The sequence below is a fragment of the Mya arenaria genome, chromosome 12 (assembly GCF_026914265.1).
Source record: "Mya arenaria isolate MELC-2E11 chromosome 12, ASM2691426v1".
NCBI lineage: Eukaryota > Metazoa > Mollusca > Bivalvia > Myida > Myidae > Mya > Mya arenaria.
In genome coordinates, this window is record NC_069133.1 from 43,267,951 (window position 1) to 43,292,276 (window position 24,326).

Here is a 24,326-nt window from a genome sequence, read left to right on the forward strand (position 1 = left end):
TTTTTTAGTACAAATGGCATTTTTTTTTTATTTTCATGGTAATAAGTCTCCTGAGATAAGATTTTTGGCTTTAAAAGAAGTGTTGATTTCAGTATGGATTACCAGTATTTTTTCTCTTTAAGGGCATTGTAAAATTGCCAAGTATTTTGTCAAAAGATAAGTGTGATCATCCACCTCTCTTTTGTTATCAGCCTGTTGTAAAACTATCAACTGCTTCATTGTAAATACATCTATGCCATGATCAAGTGTGTTGCCACTTTTCTTACCATGTGAATTACTTGTATTGAAAGAAAGAAATTTCTTTCTCCAGCCCCAAGCCTAGATAACTTAATTAATGCAATCTATTTATGGATGATTTCAATTAGGCTGTCACTCAAGCATCCCCAAAGTTCACTACTGCATTGTTCACTCAATGGTGGCACAATTTGATAATCAGGTGTGAAAAGCAGTCACACTTTACCTCTAGGAATTGAATAGCTGGTGTGTATTCTATCATGTCAATGTCAGGAAAATTTGAGCAATTATCTGATAAATGTTTCCTTCCACATGTGGCTATATAAACTTCACACATAACTGTTAATTTATGTCATATGCATATATTTCTCAAGTGTGTGCTGTGTGCCTTAGTGAAACATTCTTGTTCTGCCTGTGATAGATTTTACTTTTAGTTAATGGATAGCTGTTTCTCATGAAACAGTGCTATATTGTTTTAGATTGAAATATTTTTTAAGAATAATTGTACATACAAGCTGGAACTATGTTCTTGGATATAAGTTTCATTGGGGCTGCGAGTTATCGCAAAGATGGCTATTCAAAGATATACAAAAAGTTGCAGAAACAAAAGCGACGCTCTGAGTGCCTTCAGGAAGCAATCCCTGAAAATGGGGACATTTTGGATATTAACCAAAATTGTTTGGACAACGCCATGATGAACATGAGTCTGCCTCATTTTTCTGAGGAATTATGGGAAAAGTCTGCTCAGGCAAAAAAGGATCACAAAAATATCAAATCTATTAGGAGAAAATCGGGACTTACTGTACAGCAACTGTATGATAACAGACTGTATGAAAAATACTGTGCTAAAAATTATGCTAGCACAAAACTGAATCAAGTGAGTACATGTAGCCGAAATGGTGTTGCTTTATGAAATTTAAGAATTTAAGCAACACATTTTTTTTGTAATTCCATAAATTTCCTTTGATGTTTTGTCTTCAGGTGTTTAGACTGATAGGATTATAGGTTTGAAAGAAGTAACCTGTGTATTAAAAGCTTGGTTAAAGCACTTTGATCATTACCAATTTGTGAAAAACATCTTTTGCAGAGCTTATAAAGATTTAATGCATGTCGGACAAAGAAATTGAATACTGTAAAAGAATTTGGTCTAAATTTATTTATTTTCAAGGTTTCAAAAAAAAAATAACATCAAACACATTTTATGAAAAAGTAGGTGAACAGAAGAATTGAAATGCTTATGAATGAAATGAACAAGTGGATATTTAATACTGAAGGATATGACTTGGAATTTTTCTCAATAAAACAAGGCTGCATTCTGCAGGTATACAAGGACTGTTATAGTATTTAAGATCAAAGATGATATACAAGTGATTTCTTAACATTTATTAACATGGGACAAACTTAAAAGGAAACCAGAGCTATCTTCCCAACATCAAAAAGCATTACAATTTGGTTGTGCTTTCATGCTGTTGTTAAAAATAACAACGACAGCATTTCTTGAATATTTTTATACAAAATTTGAACAGGGGAGGTCGAAGAAAACTCTTTGATATTTTTGAAAGGTTTTGATTTCTTTAGTTACATGTTCATATATATTGAATACTAAAATATAGGACTATGAACTCTATTACCACTATTGAAAATGAATTTATACTGTACAATATTCTTTTAAGATTGTGTAACAACTTTTATTTTTCTCTCTTTGCAGTCACTGGTTGTGCTTGACCAGGATTCGACGCCCAACAAGCTCTCTTCGGCAAGCAGCGTGAACAGCATCGTGAGCCATGTTGCCACAGCAACGGAACGGGAAGAGGTGGGGCGTGTCACATCGTGGGCCGTCAACTTCGACAAGCTGCTCAGGGATCGTGTTGGCATCGCTGTCTTTAAGGTATGTTATTATTATGAAAACAACTTTATTTATTATGGATAAAACATTTATTTAATGGTTGATATAATGATAATTTATTCATAGCATCATAAATCTTAAAACTCATGAATAAAGTTAAATTCAATCTTGCTCATAATCCCTCAAGTATTTTGATGCTTATCAAAGTTATTTTGATAAGATCAGGATTGATGACACCCATGTTAACATTTTACTGTATTTTTAGTTCAAGTAATATATTAAGATTGTATTTTTTACATTTTCAGGAATTCCTTAAGAAAGAGTTCAGCGAAGAAAATATTGAATTCTGGCAAACCTGTGAGGACTATCGCAACATTGCCGACCCTAAGCTGGTATGTTAATAAAGCTTGATTTTTTATCAAATATCTCACAACATTTTTTTGATGGGCTAAATCAAGTTTGAATTTGGTCATCCGACAATCTTACACAAATCTGATGATAAAAGTGTGAACTTTTCAATAAAAACATGGTATAGAATTATATTTTGTCTCTCAGGAAGTGGATTTACAACAATAGCAACAGTTGAATAAATTTAAGTTAATTTTTATTAACATAATATTGTCAATTTTATGTTTAAGACAATATTTAACAAGGTGTTTATCATATTACAGCGTAAGGCAAAGGCTCGTGAGGTTTACGACAAACACGTAGCCATGCACAGTTCTGACCCAGTGAACATCGACAGTGCGTTACGTAAGGGCGTGGAAGCGGAGCTGACCGTGGACAATCCCCCACCCACCATCTTTTTACAGGCACAGCAACACGTGAGTCTAGAGTCAATTTGAATTAATGTAACATGATGGTACAATTGACAAATACGATCATTTACACTCCGCCTAGCAGATTTGAATTATTAAAGATGTTAAACCGATGAAAAGATTAAAATCCCTTGGAACACAAAATTTATGTACATATGTTTTTTAATCAAACAAAAACTGAATCGACTTCAGTTTCATTAAATAATTTTGTACACAAAACAAACCTCAGGGTTTAGGTAAGGTACATTTAGTGTCATTTGAGAGGTATGTTTCTCATGTAGATCTATAAGGGATCATATTATGCTACCTTTTATTTGGTGAAATTTCATCTCTATTATGTCTCTCATTCAGATCTACCAGTTGATGAAGCAAGACAGCTATGTCCGGTTCCTCAAGTCTGAGGTCTACCGCTCATACATGATGGCTGAGATGGAGGGTCAGGCACTTAAAATGCCTGGGGCCACATCCACTGACCCACGACAGGTAAGAGATGTTCCAGATTAATATTTGAGGAGAAGAAATATTTTCAATTATAAACATTTTGTTAAAAGTTTGGAAAAGGATCTTAAAAAATTGTTCTCTAAATTTTATATTCTCTAAATTCCCTAAATTGGTTATCAAAGGGAAACAACTGACTTATTTTCGTCATTAAAAATTATCTCCCTTTTGCAGGTTCTAGCAACAGGAAATACTGAAGCTGGAAAGAAGAAGGGAAAAAATGGGAAGGACGGGACGGAGGAAAATAAGGAGAGACGCCGGCGATCTCTTCTGCCATGGAGACAGAGTACGTAAATTATTGATGTCCTTAAAAATCAATGCTGTGAAATTTTAATTTTATCCTATTACATGACATATCACAATAGGAAACTTACAATACCAAAAATAATGTTTTGAAATTTTAAATACAAAAAGTGGGAGCGGTCTATTGATATAGGTGTCTACCTTTTACATAAGTTGTCGTGGATTTAATCCCCACCAGGGGTACTTTCTCATAGTCTCTCTTTAGTATCTCTATTTATACTCTATTTTCTCTTCATTAAGTATTTTCTTTACAATTTTCAGAATCCAAAAAGCAGGGAAACAAGAATGAGAAAAATGAAAACGATGCCAAGAACCTGAAACCCAGCAAAGACAACAAAGATAACAACATGAATGATCTCCCTTGAAGTGTAACGCCCCCACCACTATTGATACTGTGGCTTCAAAACGAGATTTGGCTCAGATTGCTGTAAGTTAAATGTTTTTGGCACATCTGTTAAGGAAATATTTGTGTAACTCAGCCATAGATATGGTTTTGTGAAAATGGGGTCAGTCACAGATTTCCCCCGAGTAAAATTTTTATTACTTCACTGAAACTTGAACTTTTTCTTGCATGTTAAATGAGTGGAATTGCTTTAGAAACCATGTTAATAGTCAATCATATGCAGACTACAAAAAACAAAACAGCTTGCAAATTATCAGTTCAAAAGCTCACACAAGCCTATGTTGTATTGATACAGTTTTGCCGATTCAAAATAAACATTATCTTATCTTGTTCTATTTCACAGGTTCCTGCAACGATAGATGAAGAAGCTGAGCAGCCTCGTTTTTGTCGCGTGATCATGCCAGACGGCTCTACCACTGTTGTCGGCACGCGTCATGGGCAGTCTATCCACCACATTCTTGGGAAACTGTGCGAGAAAAGAAGTCTGTCAATTGCGAGCGTTGATGTGTTCCTGCTTGGATCTGATAAGGTATAACACATTATTGCTTTATACGTTAAGATTAAAACTTAAGATTCTTATTGGAGTAAACTGTTTAAAGTCAAATCTTTTGATTCAAATAAGTAAATATATCTTTCACAAAAGCATTTCATTAATCCCTTATTTATTTTTAACATCTAGTAGTTACAATTTTACATTGTCCTTTACAGCCCCTGAACTTGAATGAGGATATTTCAACACTCGGTTCAAAGGAGGTTACTATTGAACGTCGAGTGCTGTTTCGAATGGATCTACCAAACAAGAAATGTATCGGCGTCAAGGCGAAACCAAACCGACTTATTCGTGATGTGTTCAAACCAATTCTTAACAAATACGGTTTCAGAATGGAAACGATTGACGTTCATTTGGTAAGTGTAGGGAGTTTTATTTTCATATCGATTTCATCAACCAATTTCTAAAGTCTTTTATAACAGGACCAAACTAAGCTCGCTATGAAAATTCATGAAACAAAAAAGTGTTTTTTTGCTGAGCATATCTAAAATAATTGGAGACTTCAAATTTTTGTGGAAAAAACAAGGATAATAAGTTAATGTTATATTTTTGTTTTTCAGTGTGGCCAGTCTGAGTCTCTATGCCTCGATGATATTGTCTCGTCAATTGACAGCCAGCGTGTAATTGTTCTCCTGCAACCCCCTACGGAAACCCCCGGTACGTATTTCACCCAGTTAGCGGTGTTGTAGGGGGCCTAAACGGGGTCTTGTGGTCTCAGGGAAACTAGCCTTGATTAGGGGCAAGAAAAAGGGGCCAGCAATGTTCATTGGCCAAAGACAAATTCTTTAGTTTTTGTTTTCAATGGTGCTATTTGTTTTTTGTTTCTTTTGTGTAAAGATTTTCCTAATCTTTATTTAGACATTTTGTTACGAATGGATATTAGTTGGAAAAAAGAAAATTCTTTGTACTATGTGATAAAGGTGAAAAGGGAGTTAAATCTACTCTTTCTGTACAAGATTTAAATAACATGAATGCTCTCCCTTTCAATTATAAAATGATCTCTGCTATGTGCAATATATAATGGTTGGCAGCTATGTATTTATATTATATTATGTATCATCATGTTATGTGTAATGTTCTGGCTAGTTCTAACACATTGTCTTGAAGAATATTACCCTAGCTATAAATTCATAAAGAATAACACCCCAGCTTTTAGCTAATGAACAAATTTCATTGTTTTTTCATGTTAACTTAAATCTTGGCATTGTGCAAGACTGAACGAGTTTATTTCAAATGTTAGAATTTATAATCTATTTAGCAAAAATTTATAGCTAGGGTATTTATTCATGTTTGAATCAGTAGAAACATCATATAACAATCATATCATATCATATAATCAGATTCAACTAACTAACCTGCATGAATAATAGGCCTTAAATCTTAGTGATTCATGTATTAATTCACCACTACATAAACCTAGCCTCTTTTTCTTTATCTATTGATCGATTCTTACGGTTGGATTCTTTGACTTACTGTTGTATATACTCTTTATTTCTTTTCTGATGTGTTTCAAAGCTATGTTATATTATAAAATGTGCTGATTGAAAGAATAAAAAGAATTCTGTATATGTGTTTTCTTTTGTCATAATTTTGCTTTGAAATTGAATCAGGTTATACACCTTAGGACTAAATTCTCTGGACATACCGATGTGGAAACATGTAGTGCATTCTTTTCATTTCGTGTTAGTTCTTAGATCTTAACTGAGAAATAATATATGCTACGGTCATTGATGTTATCAGCGATGATGGCATATATTTGATTTCTTTGTCGTTAAAACTAGTGTTGTGTGACCTTTTAAAGCTGCACTATCAGATGGACAGTTTTGACAATTTTTTTAATTCTTGTCTCCGAATCAGCCGATTTGGGTAGCAATGCCTTCAATTCAGGCAGTCATGTAAGATAACTCACAATAGAACAGATCTCAATTGTTTGGGAAAATGCTGAAACTTTGATTTTTCATAAAGCGTTATTTACGCTTTTAGCTATAAAATATCAAAATGTGCCACTGGTTTCCAGACATTCAGGCAAAAAGAATAAAAAACGTCAAAACGGTCAATCTGTGAGGGTGCAGCTTTAACAAAATAATTAAAAAAAAAAAGGAAAAAACTTTCTTCCGTCTCTTTCTAGAAAAAAATACTGTTTAAATAAGATAATCACTTTGTTAAAGACTTTCTGTTTCAAAAGTCATGATCGAAAATGATTCTACAGCTTGAACAACGTTCTATGTTATAATATATATCGCGAGTCATCTTCAGAAGTTATATCGAATTTATGTTTATTTTTAGCAAATTACAAATGATTTTGTTATTTTATGCCTGTTCGTGACATCGTATAATCCATCTTTACGACCCTGTCCCTATTAAGGCCATACATGTATATTTTCTTAGGTTTCCCCAGAGTTTAAGAATCGGGAACATTGTCACTAATGCTTTTTACTGTTGTCTTAATTGCTGATCCATTTTCTGGACAAATGTTTCGTTTATTTACGTGAACAGAGTTTTCACCAGTGAATAAAACGAGAAAACCCATTAAACTGGCTTCAGAACAAAACTGCACTTTTACAATTGTTTATGCACTAAGGTATGAGTGACAAGTGACTTCAGTGAACAATTTGGCCCCACTACGGAAATAATTCTGCGACGATTATTACAGCTTTAGAGCGATTCAATTTTTAATTAGTTTCAAATTTAAGATAACATTTCATTAAATGGTTTTAAGCACTTAATGAAATGTCTCCCTTTGGATTTTGTGAATTTAAAGCACAGAAAAGGACTTAGTGTTTATGTTCATGTCTCTGCTAATGGATTTAGTCGGCGGATTCTAATGTTTAAAAGCGATGAAATATTACTGCCAAAGTTGAAATCTTGCTAAAAATGAATTGTTGTACAATAAACATATATAAATGGTACAAAATTTCTTGCTTATTCTGGACATAGAAAAGCTTTAAGTTTAATTGTCTATCCGCTTATGGGGAGCTCGGCATACGCATTGCATAACTGACAGATGAATGCATGGATAGATGCACGTACATAATACATGGAACCCCAATTGTAACAACTATGCCTAGCTTCCCGTCAGCGGATTCCCAGACTGGAAACTTGGCCTTAGCACAAATGTTCACCACAAGAAGTCAGCATGTTGCGTGCAGGTCCAATGGCTGTTAAAGGTCAAGGTCACTGACAGTAAGAGTGTGAGAGTGGTCTAGTGGTAAAGGTACCCGTCTCTTACTCAATATGTTTTGGGTTTTTTAACCACTAAGGGGTATCTCTCATTGCCCTTGAGAATTGACACCAGTACTCAATGTTCCTACCAAGGAAATGGACTCTAGAATGATTCTAGAAGCTTACAACTTTTGTCCAATCAACTTTGGAAGAACTTGATTTAAACTAGTGTCACACCAAAGAGTCATTGGTCAAACGTCCTTGTATTTTGGCTTGTCCGGGTTGTAACTTTGCCATTGCATTGGGGGGGGGGGGGGGGGTAAAATAACTTGCCACAACTGTCATTTCCTCTAACTGACTAAGGATGCAACCTTATTGGCTGATACATTGTCGATGCAAAATCTGACGCAGGGAGTGTGTTGAACGTTGATTCTTAATGATCAAGTCTACTACTTAATGGTTGCCTATCTGCAATCTCTTTGGCTGAAAATGCAAGTTGTATTCTAAAGGTTCATTGGTCAAAATTCCCTGCATTTCATTGTTCAACTTGAAAAGACTGCGTGGCGTGTGGTTACAAAATACCAACGGGGTCAGTGCTCAGATTCTTGTTGTTGACATGGTTGACGTCACTGTCATGCATACCCATTACTTTTTTACAAGGCCAAAAAAAAAAAATTGTTTCCGGCAACCTTCCCAGAATATCTAGGTAGGGTAGGTAGGGATTTTTTTTTTTTTTTTTTTTTTTTCAAAATCTGTTGTAAGTTTAGAGTGTTTTCTTGCACATGGCAGTCTTTCTTACATTACTTTGTTTTATCATATAAACAATAATTCTGATTAAAATCTGCATTTATCCGCCCTTTGTAACTCTCTATTCACTAACGAATATTTTTTTTGCTCAGAAACGGAAAAAAATAGTTAGGGTCGGCACATTTTTATAGGTAGGGTTGGGTTACCCGAAACGGACATTTTTTTTTTTTTTTAAGCCCAATCACATGTTATTCCAAAGACCAACTTTTCTCAGAACTGTTCCATTATTGTAACAGTGGCAGGGGTCAATATCGTTGGCATTTCAGATACAGACATCAAGTTTTAAATCGTATGCATCATGCTGGTTAAATTCCAATTAATTAAAAATTACGGGGAGGGGAGTATTCATCTCCCGCATCAAATGCTTTAACAAATAACTAATTCCAATGCACTTTATTTTCATTACATGCCAAATAGGGAATATTGTTATATTGTTTATACAGAAACCTGTTCACTCCTGTTAAATCGAAAAGAAAAATTGACAGTGAAGTCAATTAGCACAATTACATTAAAGTGTAAAACCGTCAATAACTCGGCTTATGCAAGTCCAAATGATTTTTTTTAGAATTTAGATGTCTTAGAGAATATTGCTTTGACATTTAGACATTATCATGACATATTGTTCATTAACTTAATTAATATCAACATTTACTTTGAAGAAATTCATAAGACTTTCTCATCGGGAATCCTAGGAATGATCCCCCCTCCTAAATCATCTAAATTGACTTACTTTCTTACTTGTTTATGTCTCAGAGAAATAGTAATGAAATAGCTAAAAATGCTTCATTTACCACTTGAAATTGTTTTCTCCAGGGAGTACCCCCCCCCCAAAAAAAAAAAAAAAAAAAAAAAAAACCCAATATTTTTAACCATTTGAACTTCGGTTCTGAGGGAGTGGCGAATGTCAAAAGCTTTTGACCCTAGGTAACACCCCCTCTTACGCCAATTCCTGGATCTGCCACTGCTTAGCTCATAGATTCAAGTTTAAACTGATGCTCCTTGGAACCCAACACATTTGAGTCTGAATGTTTGAGTTTTTCACCAACCCGGACGAGTGGGTTTTCTCGGGGTTTTCCCCACAACACAAGACCACACTCTCAGGCAATATAGTGCCAACGAGAGTGACTTAGTATAAGTTTTCATAATTTTCTTAACAATTGTTATAAATTATATAATTTTAAACATTTGAGTCCAAATTCTGGCCTTATGTAGGTGACTTTAGAATACAGCATATTTTTCATCTAAAACACCTTAACTGGAAAGATAAATCTGTTATCTTACGTATCCAGTTCAAAAACATTTTCCTAAAAGCAAATTAATTGCCTGTTTCACCTGTAAGTAACAGGGCAGCCATTTTAATTGTATCATGTGTTAGTTTTTCTGAGTAATGATGTAATGATGTGCTATTTTTTTTCCAGAAAGGTGAACGCTATTTCAAAAGTCTCTCTCATTAACAGGAGAAACGTGCATGTATGCACATTTAAAGTCAGTCTGATATGGTTTTTGCACGCTACACATTGACGTTATTGTCTTAAATTTGTGTCCTTACTTGTGTGACTGAAGTTTGTAAATAATGTTGAAGTCAAGTGTCCATGAAAATTGGTTTTAAAATAACAACAGTCTTTCCTAACGCAGAGTGAATTTTCTTGTACCGTAATCAGAGCTGTGTTTAGAAAGATCAAGATTTTTTTTTAATGTTCCACTTCTTTTCAAAACAACCAATCAGAGCCAAGTATTTGTGCACTCCTTGTTTTGTTCTTTAGCCTATGTAGTTGAATCGATTAATTTATTAAGCTGTGCTATCATAATTTGTGATTTACTTACTGAGTTTCAAGAAAAAACTATGTATTATTAGGATATGTATTACACAAATTAAACAAATTTATAGTTAAATCATTGAGTATGACATCACAGCCCATTAACTCGAGAGTCATATACGCAAATAATCGAAATAGAGTGCATGATATACTTAGTACTAATACATATAGCCCAGAATTAACATAACTGGGTTTTCCCATGCCGGTACAAATAAAAGGTGAATTTCAAGCTATTGAAATTCATGTAACAGTCCAGTGACTCTATTGTTTCCTAAGTAACATGTGTATATTACAACGGATTAATTTTGTTTGTACCGGAGGATAAGGTCGGAAAAACCAGAATGGCTATAATTCCGGGCTACAACTATTGGCATCTATGAACTTGTACTTCAAGTTGTAGCTGTTGCTTCCTTTTAAATAGATCTGTTTTATTCTTTTACTTTTATTCCTAAGAGTTTCACCTTTTCGCCTTCATGAGTAAATAAAAGAGATAAATAAAGAAAGTGAGGGCAACATCAAACATGCGTTGTTTTATGACGGCATTTGATTAAGCAGCAAACCATTAGTCACGTTGATATTTTTTATTTCTTATGTTATAGATCGAAATTGACATTAATTTTTGCTTGATCAGCTTTAATATGTGCAATAACGTAATTGACTGTAGGTTTATAGACTAAAGTGCCATAAAGCCGATCATGATTTCCTGTTGACAATCCCCTTAATTACTAGAGTTTATCGTTTACGATCCATCCCAGCTTCACTAAATTGCCTTATTCAACATTGCAAACATCGTGAAATACTGATATTTCCCAGGAACAAGCCAAGACTTTTCCGAAGTTTTTGATCACAAGAAGCCATAGAATGATACTCATAAATACTTGTTAACCTCTGCAAGCCTATATAATGCCTTCAAATGAGCTGTAGATAAGAGGTTATAATGTAAATGACAGACTTTTTTATTTGCCTGGTATTTAATTTATCCTTTTCAGCTCGGGTGTTTTTCAAAGAAAAAAGTTGAGGTTTTGTCATGGCCTTGGTGGTGTTGTTCTTGTCATTGTTGTGTAAAATCTTCAACCTATGGCTATAATTCAAAATCTGTTCAAGATATTTAAATAAATCTTGGTTGATAATACACACATGTTTAAGCAAGGCAAATAACTCAGGCTTTTACCGGTATAATTGTTGAGTTATGCCCCTTTTGACTGTAAAAAATTAAAAATAAGTAGCTAAATTAATGTAAAAACCTAAAAATGTTGAGAGCTGTTATTAACCAGTTCACTCTTTTGAGTTTTTTTTAGGGAAATAATGGAACAAATCCTGACTACGTCTTAAAAAAGTCTTGGGTCTGCGGGGAAAAAATAGGGTCGGTCGGTCATTTTAGAAATTTAATGCAATGTTTACATAATTTTGATATTTTGGACTAATCCAATGATGGGTACTTTCGGTCCAATATATTAGAGTAATTGTATTTCATATTATAAGTAAACAATGACAAAATGACCATGTCGAGACTGAAATGTGATTTTTATATGGTATCTTTCTCTGCCCTCTAATTCTTTCCTGATAACGATTGCACTCCAAACAACAGTCTCCATTAATTTTTGACTGTCATGGCATGATTTCTATCCATTTACAATTTCTGATGATACCACACGATATTTTCCGTTCTGTAATAAACGCCCCGATTTTACTGCCATTTCCATTTTTTTCCTGTCATTCCAGTAATTATCTAACATGAATTCATGATTGTAATCACATCATATTGACATCCATCAGGGGAAACTACACAAATCATTATAGCATTTTGTCATTTTCTCTCTTAATTATTAATCTCTATTTCTCATAACATGTTTTTCTACAGTGTAACCGTTTCTCATAATAACATGTTTACTACATTGTAACCCTGTGTTTTTCCTCGTTTTTTTCTAACAGTTAAGCTGACTGGAGACCAAGCGAAGAGATTAACTCCAAAACGTCCTCCCTTACCTAATAAGTTTACTAGCAAGTTTGGTTTCCTTGGTAACCCGACTAACAACAACAACAACAAATCTATTAACAACGATACTAGCTCCTCCCTTCAAGATCTAACTAACGAAATATTCGGCAGTCTTATGCTGGATAAGAGTGATTCGTTATTAGACCATAATTTTGACGAACTTGGAATTTTAGATCCGGTTGTTAAGTCTCCTAAGGTAGGTTCAAGTCGGAGGTATACAATCGAGTGACGCTGTATTTAGTTTTTAGAAACTCTTATAGACCACGCACCTTCATATTGTCTAACAACATTCTAAACGCTTCTATACAGCTACATCTTAAAGCAAGAACTTCGTCTGCAGGGCTGTCTTTCTAGTGGGTGTTGGTAAATTTCTTTGGCTTTGGAAGGCCCAGGAGGTCATCCCCACTCTGTTGGCCCCTGAGAAAGGACACTTTAACTGGTGTTAACCCAGGAACCAGTCTAGAGGGATAAATTTCAGCTAATAGCCCCTACTTAATAAACAAAATCAAATCAGTTAGTATAAACTAAATGTCTTGTCCTAGTTTCTTATCATTCTGGTACATTGGGTCTCCTGAAAATCATGTAAATTAATCCTGTTTTATCTGTTAATGGCTAGTAATAAAGAAGATGATAAAACCACTTTTGTTCTTGCTTTAAGACTTTTTTATATGTACTTACACAAAACAATGAGCTTTTCGTTTTGCTTGGACGCTTTCAATTATTGTGTTGTTTTTTCAGCTCATTTGCTTTTATTCTGGTCAGGAACTACACGACCCCCTTACCCCCTTTTTAAATTAAAAAAAAAATCAATTTAAGCTACAGTGCTAAGCCTTTTGCCTTGTCGCTGATGACTGAATGAGGGATGACTTTAAAAAGCGTAAAAGATATTGACATTAAAAAGGTGGTACTCGTGTTTACAATGATGGAATGCACATGTGTAGTAAGTCCCATAACTCAAGCTACAATATATGTTGAGTTATACCCCTTGATTGACTGAGAAAATCAGAAAAGCATTGACATCCTCATAAGGTACTTTTGTTAGCCTAATCAGAGTTAAAAAATTGAATCTGCCATTATAAAGTTGCTAATGTAGAAGCTTAGAATTGATATTTTTGGTATTCATAGTTTTTGCAGTGTAACCAGTCTGTATCGGGCTCAGTGGTCAAAATAAGCCCAACCCGCAAGCCTTGCTCTGGTGAAATGCTTATTGGGCTTGCTCATATTCTGGATTTTATGAAGCAGGGCTTGTTCAAATTTGATGCTAAGAAGTCAGACAGTTTGCAGACTCATGTATTTGAACATTACAAAAGTCGAGTATTAACATAACTGTCTGATATATATTAAACATAAATCCTGTTTGTAAATATATAAGTACTTGATTAACTATGTCATTTGTGATGTGAGCTATTAATTAAATGCGTAATTCTAGTGTCCTAATTCTAGTGTCCGTGTAGTGGGTCTTTCATAATTGTTACAATTAAAAGATTTCAATCTTATCTTCGAATTAATAAATCTAGTCCTCAAAATGGGAACAACAATTTGTTTTGATATCAAAAGAAAATGTTTTGTAACAAAATACTATCAACTAGTTTCGCTAACTTAATCTTAAAATCGATTTTTTTATCGATCAGCTCACATACTCTTTGCTTTGATTTTTGTTAGATCTTATATTTTTTTATCTTTTCGTTTTTTGCTTCTTGGCTATGCGTAATATTTCTATTATTAGCTCATCTAATTTTCAAAGAAAAAGAGCGGATGTATCGTCATATAACCTTGATATCAGTGTCGTAGGCGGCGGTGTTGTGCAAAACCATAAAACTTGGCCATGACTCAAAAACCATTTAAAGCTGCACTCTCACAGATTGATCGTTTTGACAACTTTTTTTATTTTTTGTCTTGGAGCCAATTTTTTAGAAAATCCATGGAAACCAGTTTTACTGGCTGCTGACAAAAAATTATATCACAGATTTTTATAGTTAGTTCAAAAATTGATGTTTTATGCATTTTTATTAAACCGTTAGTAACGGTTTAAGCCATACAACATTAATTTTCCAATGTAAATATGAAAACCTACGATCTGATTTTTTTGTCAGCAATCTTATTTCATTGGTTTGCAGATATTTACTCAAAAAAATGCTCTTTCCAAGACAAAAAATAAAAAAGTTGTAAAAATGGTATATCTGTGAGAGTGCAGCTTTAAAATATTCCAATGATAGTTGGTACACATGTTGTTGGAGACCAAACTCCGCGCAGTGTTACTTCCCTTGCAGTACAGTAATCACTGCCACCACAAGATTTTCATCCAAAATTGGATGAAAACTTTTAATGGCATTTTTTTTAATCATATATATTTATTCTTATATCCTTTCTTAAATAATTACTTTACGCCAGTTGATAGGCATAATATGTTTTATAAAAAAATAACAATTAAAAAAAACATTCGGAAATGTTCGGTCTTTTTTCAAATTGAAAGTAGGATTTACAAATTACAATATCAACATGGATGTGTTGTTAGCTATTCAGACATGTATCGAACGTTTTGCATTTTTTCCTTTTATGGAATAAAATCGTTTATTTTCTAAACAAATGAAACATGTTGCTGGAATTTCTTTTAAAGGTGTTCCGTCCATTTTGTAAATTGCAATCACGTGCCGTTTCTGTCATCACGTGATATTTGTGAAGGCAGTGATTACTGTACTGCAAGGGAAGTAACACTGCGCGGAGTTTGGTTGGAGACAATTTGCAAATGTAAGCAAGGGGCATAACTCAAGCTTTAATAATTGGAGTAACATCCCTTGTTTGACAGAAAAAACTACAAACAAGAGCAGACAAGCATTAATGTTAGATCTGCTGCACACTTGTCTGAATTTATTTTCAAAAATTAAATTTCTTTCTTTGGCTAACCTATTTTTCTGGCTTCCTGGCTATGTGTGACGTTTTTGTTATCTGTCCATCTTTAGGTGGCTGTCTTATGTCAATTCCTGGTTCACTTTGGTCTTAATGACCTCGTTATAAGTAAATAACACTTGTGTCTTTTCGATAGTGATCAAGTTTTAATACACACTTATGAAGTACTATTCAATCTCGTAATTCACTCTATACTGTATGACACTTACATATTGTTAATTTCAATATCTTTATATTGTTAATTGTTCATATTATAATTGGGCCGATTGTTCAGAACAATGTTAAAGTTACTGATCTTGAAGATTAATGGATGCACTTGTAATATAAGCTGTACTTGATTTATTAAAATATATGAGCACATTTTTTAAATAATTTATGTTTAAAAGTTAACAACGATTTCTTTAATCACGTTGTTAACTTTAACAAAGTTCTGAACGATCTGCTCGTTGTAACACGTCATTACCTTATATTCATGTTTCTTTTAAACCTTCAAGTTCTCAATATAAAACATAATTTTTGGATAAGGGAAACTTAAAGTATTCAATTTCTGAGAATTATTTTTAAATGAATTTTGAATTATAGAATAATGTTTTTTAACTCGACCAATTAAAATTTCTCTCATAAAGGAATTCTAAATGTTTTATGTGCTTTGCAATGTTATCTTGCAAGCCCACGCTTTTGTTGGCTTTTATCCTTCCCGTGACGCCATCAGAAAGTAAAGTGCATGTTAGTGATACTTGTTATGAAATATTCATTACAATATTGCTTTACAGGACTGGCGAAAAAGCTGCAACAACGTGTTTAGCCTTTTCTGTAATATGTCTTATGTGAAAAAAGGGTATTATTTTCATTTAGACTGGTTAAATCACAATTTCTGGTTAAATCACAATTTCAAAACATTTGAAAACACAGTCAAAAGCTTTGTGTTATATTTTAATAAATTTACTGCTTTTTCGGAAACAGCTCATAATATTTGACCAAAGCGCTGAACATTGAAGAAGTGATCAATGCACAAAGATCAGAAAAACAGTGAAATAATGTGTGGTACACATTAACTACAGAATTTGCTCTGAGATTTTTTTCAAAATTAGCAGAGATAATTTTGTTTATAAATCAAGTATCACTGATAAGCCATTAAAATATGTTTGATTGTTTGAGAAGTTTGCCCTAGTATTTATGATCAGCTTTTTATTTTTAACATGTTCATTTGTTGAACTGTTTTCATTCCTTCTTCAGGTGGAGACAGTGGATCTGACGGTGTGTTCGCCATCCCGCGACCACCCCGACGCCGCCGACCCCGGACCGGAAGTGACGAACAGGGGCGTGGCGGGCAGGAAGCTGCGGAACAAACAGAAAGTCACCTTTGCCCTCCCGAAACATTCACACCAAAACCAAGCTAGCAACACAGGTTTGTTTTTGTTATATATGAATTTTAGGGTGTATGAGCTCACGTTTGGAAAAAATAAGTCAAGGTGATAAGTCTCCGGACCTTCTTGTCATTGGCATAGTGCAAAAACTGTAACCTTGGCCACAGCTCAAAAACTGTTTAAGATTTTCATATGGAATTTTGTACACATGCTACCAGATATAATATGCTTTTGTATAGCCATGCCCAAAACTGTGGGTTAAATGATTGTGGAGTTACCGGTATGCCCTATGTTGGTCAAAGTCATGCAAATACTTGAACCGTGTCCACTAGCAGAAACTGTCAAGTTATTCACATGGAAGTTGATACACACATTACAAGAAACAATACTCTCACATATAGCTAAGCTCAAGACTCTGGCTAAAATAATTGTCACATTATGTGTCTTGTTTGATTAAAGAAAAAAAAACAGGCCTGCATTGGTGTTCTTATTGCATTCCTGAAGGCTGAGAGAAACCTAAAATCATTTGTCATTGTAATAAGCGTTGCTGTCAGGACTTGACATTTATGGTATTGAAAGGATTGTATGAGAATTTACTATGTTGAAATTTGTCCCAGCCCTGTGCCTGACCTTGTATTTGGAAGTGAGAGCTGACTTTCAACAGTGAAAAATATCAAATTGTTATTTTACTGTCTGAAACAGTGAAATGTTTTTTTTTGTTTTACTGATACATCTCTATAAATCAACCAGAAAGCATATGATAAATAATATTTATTTTATTAGCAGGTGGTTCATCCTCAAAGGAGAGATCGAAAAATGTGGGGTTAGCTCCCCTACCAGATGGTGCCAACCAAAACAATATTGAAAATGTTCCTGACGCTGCTAGCAACACTTCTATTAATGTTCAGAAACACACAGATGGTATACGCAATCATGACACGGGTGTTACACACAGTCACAATCTCACGCGAGCAGATATTACCAAGGCCAAAGGTCAAAATGAGAAAAAGTCTGAAGCGGAAGATTTGGACCATGAAAGCAGTGATAAACGAGCATCTCGGGACTTAATGACTGAGATCGATGATTACATTGAAAGTATTCATGAAAACTTTGCCGCCTATACGCGAGATAGTGCTGTTACTGGTAGTCCTAATGTTAGAAAATCATTGGGTGTTTTAGATACACCAAAGTCAGCAATAAAATCTTCGAATAAAAGTTTTACTGAAGACGAGGTTATACCTGACAATGACGATGCGGATAGTTTCTTTCGAGGAAGCCCTCCGACTGAGGATTTTTTTGGTGACTCATATTTCTTAGAAAAAGATTTTAAAGATGAAGGTCTAAGTTATAATTATAACAAGTACCTTGCAAAGTCCAGAAACTTTGTTACTCAACGAAATAAGTTCATTTCCGATTCTCAGCCAGTAAGTGTTCAGTTAACAGAGCCAGCAAAATGGGACAAGATTGCGTCGCCAAAGAATAAAGTGATGACGAGAGGAGCTTCTGCAGGCTCGTTAGAAACGACGTACAGGTCTTCGTCACATTTGCAACATAACAATAGTGATTCTTCCCTAGAGAGAAACTATCATATAAACCCAATAAATCCAACTCCAAAACCAGGATTTCAGCGCCACTCGCGGCACACATTTCTACATAGTCCAATTACGTCGTCATCTGACGAGAGCAGTCTGTCAGCAGTCGACACTGACGGAAGCGTTTTACAACACTGCAGAACAGATCATGCTTCAGATGAAGTCACATTTGTTTGATGTTTGATTTTTTAAAATGGGAAATTAATCAGCAATCTTGATATATTTATTTGCTAAAGGAAATTGGTATTTTAATATGAGGGCAGTACATAGATTTAATATGCAGAATATCGCTATTTATGAAATTAATCAAATTTTCAAATTAATAGCTTTTAAGAAATTTTTCCTAACAATAGTAAATAAGTTAAAATAACAACACACAATAGAAAAAAAATTATGAGTGTGCATAAATTTTCGGGAAAACTGTCATATGGAAAGAAAAGTTATTTGCATTTTAGCTTTCCTCAACTTAGATGGACATAAAAGTTTAAAAAAAAAAAATTGATACAAAATAGTATAAAAATCTTGAAACTATTTTACTGCCTTTTAGCGCTTTTGGTATGAGACCTCAGGTTGAACACTGACAAAACTCATTCTGTTTTATATTGTTTTACAGCAGTATTGCTCTGAATTCTCAAATTATGTTTTATTGTCTTTTAAGCCTGTCTGATTGTGAACCAAATATCTTCAAAATCCGCAAACATTTAAAGAACATTATACAGTACTGATTTAATGGAGGTTGTTTCTTCTTTGCAAAATTTGCTGTCTGAAATTTATCCACGTTTAATTTTATTTGAAAAAGACATTTTTAGTAGAAAAACTACCAGTATTTCTTATATTACTTTTCATTTTTTGGGTAGCCACAATTCAATTTTTCAACTGCATGTGCAGAATTTGTTTTCGACTACGGTATATTTTTACTTTTAAGGATTCTTCATTTAAGTGAGACATCTTCTGTCCATATCTTGAAACAATCTTTCTCTTTTATAACAAAGGTAATGTAGACATGCACTACTATAAGTACTTTTATTTTTACAGAAGCTAGAACGTATTTTAACTATTTTAATGATTTTGTAGTCTATTTTTATACTGAGTAAATAAGTTGATAACATTTCCCCACATATATAGTTTCTTTTTTTTAGATCCTCAATAAAAATATATATTATACATTCAACATACATGTACAGCAAATGACATTGTTTGTACCACATGGCACATTTAACGTATGCATCTTATTCAATGTTAGTACCAATGGTATACATCATATTCAGTGTAAGTACCCATGGCACATTTTTATCAGGTGCAACTTTTTTGGAAAATTCTAAAACTGGAATATATGAGTTCTGAATTAAGGTTTTTTTGGTAGGTGATAAATTTGGAGTGACACCTGAACCTCATTGTAAGACTTCATATGATTTATATCGATGACAAAAAAATAACAGTATTGTACCAAAAACCCGAAACTGTTGATAATTTTAACATCCATGTTGCACTATGCACTACGCACTTTATTTTTGACCAATTTCCAGCTGGTAATCAGGGAATGTTCCATTATTGATAGGTAATCATAGCGTTAATGAGAAAATAACAGAACAGGTTCCCTCTTTCAGGATCTAGTGAAAACTGGTTTGGTTTAATTACATGTCAGTTTTTTATCTTTCCTACTGGTGCCAATTATTTAGTCATTTACATGTTGTTGCTTTTACAATCACGAAAAATTTTGTTTGATAAGGGTTGATTAAATGTTTTAATAATTATCTTATAACTTATTTAAACAAATAAACATTAAAACTCGGGACAATTAATGCCATGTTGATGTTGTGTATAGTGCACAGGGGTATTAATCTCATCACAGCAGTTAAGAATAAACAGATTTAAATGCAATAACACTTATGAAAAAGGAAAAAAAAACGTATTAAAATGCTGAATGTATAAAACAAATAGTTCCGGAGAAACTAAACATTATTTTATAAGATTATCTCTTTGAAAGTTGGAACAATATGTATGATGTATTGATTTGAGCCTCAATACCATTTTAAAATGAAATACATGTGTATGTATCACAATAATCATACTGCTGGCATTGGCATAGTTTATAAACAAACCTCGACGTAGTTTAAAAACAAACTGCTGGTATATGTTATAAACAAACCACTGGCAAAGTTAAGCTTATGTAGTTCAAAAAATACTGCTGGCATAGTTCATAGACATATTGCTTGTATAATTAATAAACAAACTGCTGACATAGTTCATAAACACACTGTTGTCATAGTTCATCATCAAACTGCTAGCATTGTTCATAAACTGCAGGCCTTTTTCATAAACACACTGCTAGCATAGTTCATAAACATATTGCTAGCATTGTTCATAAACAAACTGCCGGCCTTTTTTTATAAACACACTGCTGGCATAGTTCATAAGCATAGTCCCTGGTGTTGTTCCTTAACAAACTGCTGGCGTATTTCAAGATGTGCCTATATATTTAGACAATGTGCCAATAAATTACTGTGTATTGTATGTATGTAATATAAATGTGCATTAATGATGTGATATTATTTTAGCTGTGCACATAAATGCTTTACACATGTACATAGATAAACTATCGTTATTTAATTGGTACTGAATATTAATTATTATTGTTATAAAAGTTTAAAGAACAGAAAATGTTTTTTTTTATATTATATTTATAATGAGATTAGCTGTCAAACAGTTTTCATCAATCAGAATGAAACTTGGTGCAATGTTGTTTTGTGTTGACTGTTGCGAATCATGAATAACAGTCTGCTTGTTTACTCTCTCATGAAATTTCAGTCAGAAAAAGTGTTACTATGAAATCTAGGTCAACTTTAATTTTTCATATTGGGTCAAAAAGTAGGTCACTAGGTAAAATATTAGAAATTAGTGTTAACTTTAGCAGCGGCATTACATACCAAATCGTTATGAAATACGGATAGGTTTGTTTTTACGACTCGGTGATCGTTTGTTTTATGAAATATAGGTCAAATTCATAAAATGTACATGTTGTGTCAAAAAAGTAGGTCACTTGGTAAAATATTTGGCAAACATTGTTAACCCTCAATAAAAGCAAGAGTTTCGATCTAATCTTGGAAACTCTTTGATATGAAATCTAAGTCAGGTGATTATGGATGGGCCATGTCGAGTCAAACTGTGTTTTGTGACAAATGTTAAAATAGCTTCAATTAACAGCCCGATTGCCTACCAATTCTTTAAAATTGTTTCATGTGGGAACAAAAGGTATGTCATGTGGCGTGATCAGTTTGAAAAACCCCAACAACAACTGTGAAGGTTAAACTTTCATTCCAATAATCTTGAACCACGAGCAGGATGTTTGTCTTGATGAAATCTGGGTCAAGGTCACACATGGCTTATGTCAGATCAAATTGAAGATTGAAATTTCGAAACACCTTTTCAATACACCTGTCAGAGGCTGCATTTTATACCCAATGTAGATGAAACTTGGTCAGAATGTTTATCATGATGTATGCAGATTTATTTTAAATATAGGTCATTTCAAGTATAAAAAAGTAGGTCACTTCTTCAAATTAATACCAGACCCTACATTTTCTAGCCAATCTATATGAAGCACGAACACAGTTTAGGCTGTCTTACTGAGGTGATCATGGCCCTCTTGTTTAAAGTGTTTGTTGTTCTATTTTGTTGTTCTCATCAACAACAGTACACGCCTACGCATACGTACCGTTTATGAGGATATGATTTTAATTAGATGGCTACCAATCCCCCCCACTTAACTAAGTCTGGGCAATTCAGTGCAAAGAAACCTTTTTAGCTCGTCTGCTTTATAAGAAAAACACCAGGTATTGCGATCGCCTCGGTGTGTTGGTGTGTAAAAAGCTTGAACCTTGGTCATTATTGTAAAACCGTTCAAGATGTTCAAATGAAACTTATAACACATGTTGCCAGTGACAACACGCGCATATATACAAAGGCCCGTAATTCTGGCTTTAATAATTGTTGAATGATGTCCCTTTTTACGGCTTAAATTCAACAGACTATCATTGTCACTGAAATACGTGCCAAATATAGCGGTTAGAAATATGGTATGCATTATTGGTTCACAATGATCAATATAAAAAACTACTAGCGATAGTTTGGCGCCCTTTAACTTAGAAATTCGTGAATATTTATGTATTAAGGCTTATTTTGTTTTTTTCTGTTCACAAAACCTTTAGTGTTTTGTTTTTTGTTTGATCATAAAAGCCAAATCAGTCAACATCCATCTTGGCGGCCATCTTGAATTTAAATCATCTTTGAAAAAGAATCTGGGAAAATCAAAAAAATAAAACTTCAGACATCTTATATTATTTTTATGCAACAAACAAAATGGTGTTCTTCGGGGGCACGGGATCTTTATTGTCGACTAAATTATAAATATATTTGCATCGAATTGTTTTGTGCGCCTTTGAGCAGACTGTAATACAATATCGGTCATGCGAACGTTATTTAAGGGCAATCAGTGTTGTTATTGTTTTCCAATTCAGCAATACCAGTTCCAAGAATTAACCACATTGTTTATACCGGAAGGAATTGCGCCAGGGATGTTTGTAATATCGTAGAAATTGGATTCAGGGTGACTGACACAGTTCATTAATGAAAACAGTGAACTGCGACTTGCTCTTTCAACGAGAAAGTAATTTGGTCGAGAACGCAAAAACAGCTTGTGTATCAAAAACAACGACTCCAATAACATATTTCCAGCGTATATTTGGCCATTTGATTTAATTAAGCAGCAAAAGAAGCCCTTTCAAATAATGCCAATTTACCACGGCATCTATCCAGTAATTTATGGTGGCTGATTTCTGCCACAACTACAATACGATGCGATATTACAAACGAACGAAAATACGCCAAATGGCGGGGCAAAAAAACGAAGATAAGCGATGTGAAATAATAATATTGCCCCAATTTCTCGAAACCTCTTAAATCCCTTTTTACAATATGTATGTAAGCTCACTGTTTTCTTTCGGTATAATTTGTATACTTTAAGAGTTTGTTGGACTTTAACAGGAAATTCTCTTTATGATAATTTACTAATTATCAAGATTAATTAATATATTCTGCTTACTGGAATGTGCTACTTAATCTTGTCATTCTACATGGCATATTTTTGTATTCTCGCCCCGCCATATGGAGTATGAAAAAGTTGTGGAATATTTTTGAAAATGACATATATTCACTATCTTCACCAAAAAAAATAAATAATAAAAATAAAAAATATATTAAAAATAAAAAAATATAAAACAGTATATATTACTGTATCAAGGCAATGTGCCGAGCACCTGTGCACTGGATGGCTGATCAATGATTTCCTTGCGAAAAACATGAATTTTCAAGTGCACTTGGCATTAAAAATGCGGGTGTAATGTAACTTATCCCCGAAACAAATGAGGTCAACCTACCGGAACGTTCGATGGAATATATTTCAGCGTATTACCAAGTCATCATCAATTTTTCAGATTGTCACATAATATGCACCCGCATTCACATTAACAAAATGAGCAAAAAATTAGCACATCGATTGTCAACATGAATGACATCTCGTTATTTAAACACTTAGATAATTATGCATGCTCCGAGCCCACTAGACAAGTTATTATGTTTCGATTTCTCTACAGAATTATATTCAATGGCGTTTGAGTACGTAACGAATATCATATCCTGGTCATATTTTATGTTATTAATATTCAATTGATTCTTTGCTCGCATGATATCACATATCATACAAAACAATTACGTTCTGAAATGAGCGTTTAGAATTTATATCAAAGTGCTATAAAATTATTTTCCATATTTCTCACCATCGTGTTTCGGGTTGGGGACCCCTCTCCCCCTCTAAAAAATAAACCAATAAATTCAATTTCGTTTTGTCCAAGTCAACTTTATTGTTAAAACTAGTTGAAAAACAACAACATGAATAGCATAATATATAATAATGCACAACTTAACACTAAACATATCAACGTTTTCCTTGGGAGACGACCACAAACCCC

General features: G+C 33.7%; 1 protein-coding gene across 1 annotated transcript in view; it reads left to right on the forward strand.

Annotated features, from left to right (window-relative positions):
• The window catches only part of LOC128211203 (regulator of G-protein signaling loco-like), a 60,091-nt gene extending 39,136 nt beyond the window's left edge, over positions 1-20,955 (forward strand). The window contains 13 exon segments of the mRNA XM_052915701.1: positions 1,943-2,122; positions 2,386-2,472; positions 2,752-2,904; positions 3,250-3,381; positions 3,571-3,682; positions 3,961-4,053; positions 4,056-4,126; positions 4,446-4,631; positions 4,811-5,008; positions 5,213-5,309; positions 12,371-12,630; positions 16,578-16,749; positions 17,495-20,955. Coding sequence (XP_052771661.1) covers positions 1,943-2,122; positions 2,386-2,472; positions 2,752-2,904; positions 3,250-3,381; positions 3,571-3,682; positions 3,961-4,053; positions 4,056-4,126; positions 4,446-4,631; positions 4,811-5,008; positions 5,213-5,309; positions 12,371-12,630; positions 16,578-16,749; positions 17,495-18,477 — 2,724 coding nt within the window. The 3' untranslated portion in view covers positions 18,478-20,955.
• Positions 20,956-24,326: the final 3,371 nt, after the last annotated feature.